The sequence below is a fragment of the Acomys minous genome (genome assembly GCF_964271855.1).
Source record: "Acomys minous genome assembly, chromosome: 4".
In the NCBI taxonomy this organism is placed as follows: Eukaryota; Metazoa; Chordata; class Mammalia; order Rodentia; family Muridae; genus Acomys; species Acomys minous.
Window position 1 is genome coordinate 104,844,917 of NC_140486.1, and position 12,493 is coordinate 104,857,409.

At 41.7% G+C, this 12,493-nt stretch overlaps 1 protein-coding gene across 16 annotated transcripts in view; it reads left to right on the forward strand.

The window, feature by feature from the left end:
• Positions 1-2,651: 2,651 nt before the first annotated feature.
• The window catches only part of IKZF2 (IKAROS family zinc finger 2), a 149,417-nt gene continuing 139,575 nt past the window's right edge, over positions 2,652-12,493 (forward strand). For 2 of the 16 annotated variants that reach the window (XM_084779852.1, XM_084779861.1), the window contains exons 1-3: positions 2,652-3,410; positions 6,954-7,002; positions 7,805-7,912. In XM_084779852.1, the coding sequence (XP_084635978.1) occupies positions 3,201-3,410; positions 6,954-7,002; positions 7,805-7,912 (367 nt within the window). In that variant the 5' untranslated portion in view covers positions 2,652-3,200. The other 14 variants (XM_084779860.1, XM_084779862.1, XM_084779866.1 and 11 more) reach the window with 13 other exon arrangements.

Genomic DNA, 12,493 nt, shown 5'->3' on the forward strand with positions numbered 1-12,493 from the left:
AGTTTTCAAAAAAATATCTTTGATATTACATGAGAATGACAATTCTCCAATTTGCCCCCCTTTCCCAAATACAAACTGAAAATAAAAGCAAACTTAAAAATCTAAATTTAATTCCTTGAGCAAGACAAGATAAAAATGAGATTGACATGTTTATCCAAGTTTCTTTTCTCTTTTCTTTTTTTGGAATTTTTTGAGACAGAGTTTCTCTGTGTAGCCTTGGCTGTCCTGAACTTGCTTTGTATACCAGGTTGGCCTGAACTCACAATGATCTGCCTGCCTCTGCCTCCTGAGTGCTGGGATTAAAGGCGTGTACCACCACGCCCAGCTTCCAAGTTTCTTTAAACGGAATTGGTTTTAAAGCTAAAACAGTTAACACAAACCATTTAGTAGAGGAAAAAAGTGATCATATTTACATTGCGTATTATTGCCACACTACCTTGTAAATTTTTCCTTATGCTAATCTTACTTTGGGCTGCATTGGCTAGTCACCTGGTTTCCTGAATTGTCAATAAATAGAAGTAATTTGTTATGAAGTTGAAGAATGACGGAAGTCCATTTTAGTCAAGACTACATTTACGCAGAATTTTGCATTGCGTATGCAACTTAGTCCCTTTCACGATTGGTATTTGTGTAATCTACTTGATAATATCTCGGAAGACAGCAACAGCATTCATGTGGACAAACCAGAACTAACCCACTAAGGACACCTGCGACATGACTTACAAGCTAAAAGCTGACCCAGTTCACTAGGGAATTCAGATTTATTTTTGTTGTTTTGTTCTTTGAACAGCTTAACACGTGGAACGAGGATATATACTTTCTTCTTTATTCATCAATTCACTAAGCAATTTTATGATCTTAGTGCCAGTGTGAGGGTTCTGAGAAGATAACAAAGTACGTAAGACATAATTTCTACTCATTACGGAGAGTGAACTCTAGCCAGGCAGTGGCCCACATGCCTTTAATCCCAGCACTGGGAAGGCAGAGGCACGTGAGCCTTAGGGACCAGCCTGGTTTACAGTGAGTTCCAGGACAGCCCGGGCTACACAAAGAAACCTGGTCTGGAAAAATCCAAAACAAATAAACAATCACGAAAAACCAAAACCAACCAACCAAGAGTGAATACTAGTTGGAGAGCTAGGTTTTATTTTTAAAACCAACACAAGAATGGAATCTCTGTAAAGGTATAGTATAGGAAAAATGTCAGCCTCCATAGTTTGAACAGAGAAGATGGAAGGAAACAGCAATGTGACAAACGCCAGGGAAAGGTCTGTTCTGTTCTGTTGCCATACCTTCCCCCAAAGTGAACATTTAATTTTCCAGCATGATAAGGTGAACTCTGCTTTCCTGGTATCTTTCTGTACACAGTTCAAATATATGGCTGTTTAACAAATTCTATATACAGTGTAGCTAGGGCCAAAAGGCACAAGCAAATCCATTCTTCAACCACTACCAAAATACCATTGGAGGAAAAACTTGAACAAAGTGAGCTGCTGCAGTTTATATACGGTAACTTTCTCATGAATGAATTTCATTGTGAGTCTGAGTGCCAAGACCAGACTTCAGAAGCACAAACTGGAACCATCCAATTTACCTTGTAAACCCATCCATGCCTTCTTTGGACAAATTGACTCCATTGTAGTCTGAATGGGACTACATTGAAACATGGGATATGAAAAAGTTGGCCTTATTCTCACTCCTCAGAATTTTGCACCTCACCCCCGCCACCCCAATTTGTGATTGCTCGGTCTGTGCCTGATTAGCTTACTCTTGGGGCAGACAGACAGTAGCTGCTAGTAAAGTGTCCAAAGGTTTAACCACTAGAGGGAGAGGGTGTGCCTCTCTGGTGGCTAGGGAACCAATGACAGCAAGTCAGTGAAAGGATAAGCTTGGAGGGATCCAAATCACAGTTGTCAGCTATGGGCGAGGACTACAGCAACGACAGTAGTTTGGTAACTTAAGGGTGGGGCCTCCAGATTTCACAATGGATCTTCTTCAGCAGATGAATTCTGTTGCTTTTAACTACAAGGACATTTCTTTTAGTAGGACCACAATGACTTCGAAGACACTCAAAACACTGAGACTTTTCGAGAGAGAAGGAATGCTTGGAGAACATCTGTCTCTCACATTTTATAGAATGCTGCCCTTTATATACCATACAGTCGCACATGCCAACTTTCTGAATTTGCTGTCTCTTCAATAGAATGGAACAGCTCCTAGGTTCCCTTAAGTTTGGCCTTTCCAAATCTAACTTGGCGGGGGGTGGGGTGGGGGGGGTGGGGTGGCATTTTATTCAGATAGCTGACAAATAGGTTAAAATTTAATTTTAACAATGTTGCATATATTGCAACTTAAAATGATCAACAGGAAATTATTATAAACTTGATCACAAGCACAAATGATTAATCTCCCATGAAATGGTTTATCTTGTTTCCTTTACACTATCATTTTCCATTAAAAAAAAGAAAAGAACCAAGCCTACAAGTACAGTTGCTTAATATCTGGAATGGACAGAATACACTTTTTAAAAGTAAAAATAAATGTTAGCTGTTATTAGGGTATCCAGTATGAACCATTGTGAATGAGTCCTTTGCTCACACCAAGATCCAAATACAGGCAGAGTAGTGCTTAAGACATAAGTTGATTTTATTTTCAATGTGTCATATCGCTTGCTTCAGCGGAAAAGGGGGAAGGGAGAAAACTCTCAGCAACTATTTCTGGGATTCTTTAAAGGAGTGGGAGGCACAGCGCCTGCTCCTCTGTCAGCATTGATTTTCTACACAATTTGCGATACGGTTTCTGAGAAATGCTGTTTGGCAGTCCTGATAATTCCATGTGTTTTCAAACTTAACCCACCCAGACTACACAGTTCAGTATTTTCAGCTCCTTTCATTTTCCTTTTCCCTTTAATTATAGAAGTCTCTATTCCCTTTTCTGTGGTCAAGAAAGATACTAAATGCTGCTATTTGTAGAGAGAACATACATTTGTTTTTCTCAGGGTGATTCCTATACTTTCCCCCTACCGACGCAAACGTCGTGATTGACAGAAGGCTAGGCAACTCTTCCAGGCTGGCTAACAACTTTTTGGACCCTCAAGGTCCCTTTGACTCGGGTGGATGTGGCACACGCCGGGACGAGGGTGGATATAAACGGCAAGTAAACACTCTAATTTTAAACTTGCACTGGAAAGCACTTTCACAATGGGGACAGTGGCGCTCCGCGTCTCCCAGCGCACTCGCGAGGAGGCCCCCCTCTGCCCGCCTCAGAGTCCCGGGTCCTCCCGGTGCCTGGAGCCCGCATCCGGGGGGTTGGGGGGGGCGGGGAGGTGCCGGGCCGGAGAGAAAACTTCCCGAGGCCGACATGAGCCCGAGGAGCCCGCGACCGTCCTTACCGCGCGGCCAGCGGAGAACGTGAGCGGGGCGCGGGGAGCGGGGCGGAGCCGGCGCGGGGGGCGCGCGGGCCGCGGAGGAGGAGGAGGCGCGGAACCGCGCGGCACTTGTCCTGTAATCGATTGCCGAGCGCGCCGAGCGAGCGGCCGAGCGCGCAGACACGCGCACTCGCCCCTCGCGCTCGGCGGCCCGCCGGCCCGCCCGCTCGCCCGCGCGCCCGCTCGCCCGCCGGCTTTCACCGACGCGGGTGATCCCGTACGACACCCTCCCCCTCACCCCCCCCCCAACCCCTCCCCTCCGTGCGCGCGCCGCCGCCGCCGCCGCCGCTGCCTGCCCTCCGCCCGCGGGCGTCTGCGCGAGCCCGGCCGGCGGGGGAGATGTGCTCGGGCTCTGCCGGATCGGTTTCTCGGGGTTTGACCAGCTGTCCCGGGCTAACCCTGCTCCTCGCTGAAGATGGAGGAAGTAAAAACAGGATTACCCTTAGCTACAGATCCACTGCCTTAGTTTCCACCACCAACTGCAGTGCACAAACACACGTTAGGCACAGGAAAGAAAGAAAGAGAGAGAGGGAGAGGACACACTAACAGTAAACACAAACAAAAGGGTGATGGGATTATTTTACTGCATGCACTGCTGAGGTAAATCTCCGCTTGGCTTTTTGCGTGGGGAAGGACAGCTCTTGCTTTATTTGTCTTCTGATTCATAGGTTATATATCAATTTGTGTATGATTTGCAAAGGGGGGAGTGTTTTCAAAGTTAAGTGTAATTATATGGAATCTTGTTTAGCAGTGTGGTGTGATCGAATGACTTGTTGCTGTTAACCAGTAATAATAATAATACTAACGTAGACGCTTTTCTTTGCGGCGGGATGGGTTGTGGCTCTGATTAGGGAAATGATTTCTGTAAAGGACGCTCAGAGAATCTGGTTGAAGATGATGTCCTCTGCTTTAATATAGCTTCCCCTCCTTGTAATCTGCTTCTGAGATGTTAATGGATTAATCAGTTCTCATCTCTATAGCTGTCATGGATTTGGACTTGTTTTTGCTTTGTTTTAACTTGAATTCCAAGAAGAAAGATTAGATAGCCTGGCATAAATTGCAGCTGTCGAGATAGAAGGTGTTATACTGTTGAATTGAAAACAAAACAACAACAACAACAACAAAAAACTGGTATGACACATTTATAAAAGTAGCAGTTAAATCAGTAGCGTTGACAGCTTCTGATATCGGGAAAGAGATGGAATAAAGATTTAATTTCTTTCTTCTTCCTCTTCTTCTTCTTCTTTTTTTTTTTTTAATTTTTGCCAGAGGCCACAAAACAGTCCTGTGAAGTTGGCCTAGGTTCCTTGCTGGTTCTGCCTGACTGTCCCTCCTCTTGTAACACGCCCCCCCCTCCCCTTTTTTCCTTTCAGTTTTCTTGTCTTAGCTTTTGGTCGATTCTTAAGGAACCGGTGGATCAAGTTTTTTCTCTTCTTGTTAATCGCATTGCTGTAGCACTGACTGACCTCTCTCTCTCAGTCTCACCCTCCCTCCCTCTCTCTTTTTTTTTTCCTCTTTCCTGAAAGTACGTGGTGCCATTCCTGAGTGACTTTTCCTACTAGACCATCCCAAAGGGACGAGGGGGCGGGGGCAGGGGAGGAGGAGGACGAGGAGGAGGAGAAGGAGGAGGAGGTTGTGGGGGGGGAGTGTTCCTTCTCTCTCATTTCTTGGTTTTGTTTATCAGCCGATCTGTTTGCTGGATTCGGGCTTGGAATGACCCACCTGTAAAGCGCTTCCCTCCTCCTCGCCTTGAACTCTGCAGGGGGCTTGGCCTGGAGGGGGCCAGGGAGTGAAGGGGGGGGGACACAAAAACTTCTTTCTTTCTTTCTCCGTTTCTCTTCAGCCCGACATTGTCACCTCCTCTTTGAGGGGTTAGAAGAAGCTGGGATCTCCCGACAGAGCTGGAAATGGTGATGAATGTTTTTTAATCAAAGGACAATTTCTTTTGTATGTACATTTCGTTTCTCTTTCTCCTTTTTCCTTTTCTTTCTTTTCCTTCTCTGAGGGTTTAATAACCATTTCACTGATGGGGCAGACTTCTTTTGCTTCTGACTGAGGCTTCTTTTTAGTATGTGTGTTAAAATGTGTACATTTTTAAAGGGATAGACTCATTTGTAAGATCTCCGTAGAAACTGCTCCCGTTTAAACTTTACGGATCCCTTTCTTTAAAGCCTTATGTAATCACAATTGAAAGAATTTGATAAGAGTAGAGCAGGTCAGAATTTTAACTGCTATGTAGTTACTGAGAATTTGATCTGATTATTCCATAAAGAAAGAAAAGTTTTTTTTGGGGGGGGGGATAGGGGGTAGGGAGGCTGGTGGTGAAGGGGAGGGGAGGGGAGAAGAGGGAGAAGGGAAGTGGTTTTGGAGACAAGAAGTGAAGCTGCCTGTTTTCCAGTAAGTAATGGAGAAATTCCAGGAGCCAGGGCTAAATATACTTGGCGATCAATACAGAAATGGCTCATTGTGAATAATTTAGCTGCTGGTGCTGTGAGAGTTTTGAAACTAAAGGCAAAAAGGACCAGGGCCAAAGGGAAAAAAAAAAAGTAAAAAATCTCTCCAGGACTTGTCAATTCTTTAACTTTTCCCCTCAAAGAATACAGTGAGATTACTGATCTTTTCATTATGTGAATCAAAGCTAGGGGGTGTCGTCTCGTACAATTGTACAATTTACTTTTGTTTCTTGGGATTAAGCTCTGTTTTGTGTTATGGGTGCATGGAAATCATTCCTCACAGGTGGGGAGAAAAGGAGCCCCTCATGAGCAGCCAAAAGTTTCTGAAATGTTGGAAATGCGAATGTCTTAAGTAGATTTGGCGTTTGTCTCCAGCCATAGTCTGTCAGGAAATTAAGGGTCCCTCGAACAGGTGCTCTTAGAGAGAATTCGGCGTAGGCTAAAATGTCAACACAAGCCACAGAGTTGGCCAACTGCTGCACAAGTCTTCAAGATACAGTCCAGCACTGAGTGTTTTTGTTTTTGTTTTGTTTTCTTATGTTTTGTTTGTTCCCCCCCCCCCAAACCCCACCCCACTCCACTCCCCCACCCCGGTTAGAACGTGATGAACCAACCGACTTGCAACAATTGTGAATGGAGCTATCTGTGAACTAGGGAAATCCTCGAGCAGCAGTGTGACTGGGATGTAGGGAATGGTGAATTACTTAGGTAGCAGTTAAAGTTGGCAAATTCGAGGTATGACCCCTCTGCATCTCCCCCCTCCCGCCCCCCCCCCCACACACACCTGGGGGGGTAAAACAGGTACATTTGGATTAAGACAGTCCTTCTTTTCTTGCCACAGCCCATCTCACAGCACACTATCGTCCCTATCTATCTCCAGCAGGAATCAGATCATTTGCAGAGAGTTCAATGACTTGCAGACGAGCTCGCACAGTACACTGTAGGATGTTTCTTGGGCACAGGTTGCAGGAGCAAACATGGACAAACTGCTTGGGGCTTCAAATAAGTTAAGAATTTAATGGCAGACACAGGGAGGAATCCTTGGGTTAAGGTTGTAATATTTTCTTTTACAGCACTGCACTTTGACTATGGAAACAGACGCTATTGATGGCTACATAACATGTGAGTATTCATTTTCTTTAATTTGCTGCGAGTTAGTAAAGTTAGCTTCCTGTTACCTGCATGTGGATTCCTGAGCCATGGGTTTTTATTACGACTTTTCTAGTTTTCTTTGCTATTTACCATTTTACCTTTTAATGAATATGAGGAAGTATTAACCGAAGCAAAATAAGAAGGGGACCTAGAAATATACTTATTAAATAAAGGACATTGTTTAATGATTGTAGCTTACAGATCTTTAGTTTCCTATTTTATTGGTTTACCCATTTAATGTAAATTTAGAATACATCAGGTTACACAGATATTTCTCCTAGTGTAGTTTGTAGTAAAGTTTCACTGCTAGGTAACCTAATTTTTTCAAGACACATAATATGGAATAATTAGTTTTTAAAATTCAATATTTTAAAAAAGCAAGCTCTCTTTTGAATCATCAAACTAACATTTTTAACAAGTTCACTTTAAATACTTTATATTGAAGAATTAAGTTAGATTATATATATATATATTTACTGTTTCACTACAATTGTTTTGGACCTCAGATACTCCCTATTCCCACTGACCTGTAAGGGTGTTATGACAATAAAGTTTGTTTGTATTTTTTATTACGGGTCAGCTGTGGTTTGTTTTGCTTTGTTTTGTTTTCCATTTCATTCATTTAGTATGTATTTTATTTCTTTGTAATTTCTGTTAAAGGAAAGCATGTTTCTTGAGCATTCAATTCTGCATGCCCAGTGAATATGAGGCAGTCTGAATAATTAGGTGTTATGTGACAATAAACAAACCAACAGATCTTATTGTTTGAAAGCAGGTGACAATGAGCTTTCATCTGAAGGGGAACATGCCAATATGGCCATTGACCTCACCTCAAGCACACCCAATGGACAACACGCCTCCCCAAGTCACATGACAAGCAGTAAGTCTTCATTTTATGCTTTTTCTTTAATTCTCAAGTGAGAGATTTGGATTTGTCAGGCCTGTGGGGTCTGTTCACTCTGTGGTGTAGCTACTGCTGTAGCTTTTGCTAAGAAAAGGACGACACAGATTTATTTCCGTTCACTCTAGTATCATAAAAACATGAGCCTGCTTACTAGTCTGAACTATCCCAAGGTGGCGTTTGCTAGCTGGTGCCTACCTGTACCGGGTAAGAAATATGAGGATTATTGTTTTCACGTTGAGCATCACACCTATATTTATTGTTGTTGTTGTTGTTGTTTGATAAAAAATATTATGGAAAAGTATAATTTCCAAAGGACTCTTCATGATTATTTTTTTCTAAAAAAAAAAAGGAGAAGAAATAATTTTCTGCCGCCTTGGTAAAAAACTAAAATATCAGTGGCAGATTTGTTCCTTGCTTTCTCAGAAAAAAAGAGAGAAAACAATGTAAAAGTTTCTCCTTCAGAGGATTTAAAGTGAAATGTCGTTGAAAATTTGTGGAACTCTTTTGCATCCATTTCTTTAAGAAAGTCGAAAGCAGTCTGCTTCAGATTGTCCAGGAAAAAAAAAGAGTTGGAAGGTGGCTGTTGGCTTTCAGGAATGACAGTTTTTGCTCTTCAGTGTTTCTTGTTTCTGAGATGGACTGTCACCTACAGTGTTGGGTGTAATAAAAAGGCAACTGGCGTGCTGTCAGTGTGAGAGGACAAGATGCTTTTATTTGTGAAGATTGTAGTTTGTCTTTTAAATAAAATATCTTATCAGATTAGTTAACGAAGTGCAGGTGGTCTGCCTCTCACTCTCAACAAACTTGAGATGTGTTTCCTTTACACTTTGGGTATAGTTATAGTCTTAAATAGAAAGGACATGGTTTATGTTAAGTTTAGTTTAATTTATAGCTTTTCTAGTTGGGTAATATATGAAGAAGACTTTTCTTCTTTGAAGATTTAACAACTGAGGAAGGCTGAATAACCTACTTAATTACAAGCATTTTCTTAAGTCAGTTCTGGTTATCTGAGAGAACTTCTCTTTCACGTTCTCTCTGCTACCCTGACCTAAACTGCTGTAAAACTATAAGCTTTATCAATGAAGACTTCTGAATGCTAAGCAAAAGTGTGCAAGTTTCTCTTGAAGACATTTTTTCCACTTCATTATCCTCAAATGATTTTAGCTATTGGCTTGAAGTTCTGATTGAACTATTTAAGAGTTCTCTTTCTTTTTATGAATGAGGAAAACTTATTCAGAAACTTTCATTCTGGAGGTGGGCCTCGAAATCCCTCTGTGATATAGTAAGGTGAAAATAATGATGTTGTCGGGGGATTCCTGCTGAATTATATTGTTAACCTCCTGTAATACATCGTGCAGCGTTCTTTTTTTTTTTTCTTATTGATTTGAGAAAAGTTATATTACTGTAATAGTATATGGAGATTTTACATTTAATATTTAATATTATTAGTACTTTGGTAGACTGTGCTTTTGTCAGAAACAACTTTTTCATAAAAATGTCAACTTAGATTTACATAGGGTTTCTGTTGTTTTCTAGTTAATCTTTAGCTACTGTTAAAAACAGAGTAACTGTTGACTGGACTAGCCTGTCATTTTTAGTCACCACCAGAAAATCAGCAAGAAAAATGCTTCCTTACTTAGTTGGCCCTTTGTGATCTGCTTTGCTGATTGTTTCATTCAAAAAGGCATTTCCCTTCTCTTTTAAAATAAACATTGCAAAGTATAGAAATGATTGATTTGAACAAATGAGAGTCCCCCCAACACACACACACACACACACACACACACACACACACACACACACACACACTGGAGCTTTTCTCATCCAACAACATTGAACTTAGGTTTGGTAATTAAAAAAAATTTTTTTCTAGCCTGTGGCAATTCCTTGTTAGTACAGTTCTGGCTAAGTTCTACATGTTTTTAGAATTGCTGGTTAAATACTTTGGCTCCGACTTCAGAGCTGTCTGTTGCATCCTTTATGTAGCCTCTATTTACAGTATCTAGGTTACCCACTTAGGTGTTAGATGGGGAAGATACCCAGTTTCCCTCTCTGTTAGATCTAGGAGAAGCATCGGCATTTTAGATTGCCAAAGCAAATAAAGTCTGAGAAAGACTCTTGTCCATTAATTAGAACAGAGACCTAGAATCAGTCACTCAGATGTTTGGAACATGGCATAAATTTTGTATGTGGGGCCTGAAAATTCTCTTGTATGTGAGACCACTTGCTTCTTTATCCGTTTACATTATGCTTTTGACTTTGATTAATGGAAATAGCATGTTCTCTGCATTAAAAGGAGATCTTCAAATTTATTTCTTGCGAATTTATTTCTTCCAAATGTGGGATTAAAGTTTGGATCGGAAGTGTTAAAGCTAGAAGTCAGTGTGAAAACTTTTCTGGCAGGATATGATAGTGTCTAGGAGCTGGAAAGAAGGATCTATGGGTAGGAGGGGGGAAAGGATTCTATTTAAATAAATAGCTTAGAATAAAGGAGAAGAAGTAAAACAAAAACAAAGACATAAAAACAAGCCTTGGCCTTTCATAAACTAGCTTCCTGGCCATAACAGCAGTAGTGTATCATCACACACTTGCTCTGCCTTTAGGAAAGGGGTCAGTATCAGTGTAAGGCACCAATCATCTGTTTAGAGGACTCAGGGGCTATTCTAAGATGAAGGGCGTCAGGACACCAGGTGCCAACTGTGGCATCAAAGCCAATGACAGCAGCTATCGGTACTTGACAGAACTACAATAGAGCAGGGGTGAGTTGGGAGAGAAAAGAAGGATTGTTATAATGCCTGAAAGTTTTGAGTTTTAAAACCATGAATAAGATAACCTTCAAGGAAGTAACAGATGTTAGTGACCCTAACATCTTGTAATGGTTCCTTCCTGTGTTTTAGAGCCATTTTCCAAACAACACCTTGACTTTTTCTTCTGGAATACGGATCCCTTTGATAAGAGGATGGGCAGTTGTTGCCTGAGATCATTAGTGACCCTGTTGAGTTGGCTGACAATCTTCGGCGTCAGGGATGACAGCATGTGCCCTGACGGCTCCTGGAAACACACATTGTTAAGCGATTTTAGAAATAGAAATCTGGGAGCTAAGGATCTGAGTTGTCTAACTCCGATAGAATGGTAGAGAAATAATCTGTGTTGTGTTTCGGCCCGTGGGATGAAACTTCCCTTGTGGTGCAGTCTGTTTCTGGGTTGGCTCATTTCCAGTTCTTGAACCCTCACTTCAGTATCAGTTGCAAACTATCCAATACTTACAGTTGTACAGTTGGCCTTTTTTTTTTTTAAACATTTACCCTTGAAAAAAAATTGCATTAACTAACTAATGTATCTGCGTACGCACGTGCCATGGTATGCATGGCAAGGCCGTGGAAGAGTTGGTTGGCGTCAACTCCCACCTTCCACTGTGTGGATCGTGGGTGTCAAATTCAGGCTCTTAGGCTGGACAGCAAACCCTTCTGCTCACTGAAACCACCTCACCAGTCTTTGGATATTTTTTCAAGGTTCTAAATCCATAATTTTTCCTTACATCTACTTTCATGCCAATAAAGGTATTTCCTTGGCAAGGTTACAACCGAGATGACATGAAAACACACCGTGACTTAAACTCAGTTCCTGTCACTTTAAAGCTCCAGGAGGAGCAGCTATGCTGTCACTGCTGCTCATCGGTGAGCTTGGTGTCTAGTGGCATGTGTGGAATCAGAAGGAGCAGTAATTCGAGTTTTGCAAGGCACTCACTCGCAATCAGGACAGGGAATCTAGTTTATTCTTTTCATAGCGTTTTACATTCCTCCTTTTCATAGCTAGTTTCCGTTTTTAGAACACAGGGAAGCAGACGTGTATCATGAGTTCTATTTCCCTCCTGTGAAAGTTGAGGCTCGAGGAGATCGGTTGACCTCTTAAGTCACCGAAGAAAGACAAAATTCTCAGAGTTGGGATAGCTATCGTCCTGCGGGTTGATTTAGCTAACTGCTGTTTATGCAATGTCAGCCCGTGATGGTGCCTGATGTGTCCAATGTGGATCCATGTATTAGTGACAAAAAAAAAAAAAAAAAAAAAAAAAAAGAACTTCAGAAGTAAAGGAGTATTGGTGTGTGGATGGTGCAATGTCATTATTCTTGTCACTCTGCCCTCCAGTGTGATTTGTACAATATAGCTCATTATGGGATTCCCTGGCTTTCTGAGTTTCTTCTGCTGCTTAGTTTGGCAGTCATCCTTGATTGCATTTCCATAGGACACACCCTAATATAACACCCGATGAGTTTGATGTAAAGCCTAACTCTGTGTGTGTGTGTGTGTGTGTGTGTGTGTGTGTGTGTGTGTGTGTGTGTGCATGTATGGTTGTGTGTAGATACATGTGTGTGTGTGTGTTGATGTTTAGTTTTCATTTGCTAGAAAATTGAAAACAGCAACAAAAAGCTCTGATTTGATGTCTTCACACCTGTCACAGTTAAGTGTCATGACTATCAAAAGGAGAAAAACAGGAAAAAGTTAAGAAGGAAGCAAGTGTGAGCAAGAGTTTACAGGTCATATGCAGCAAGCCCATTG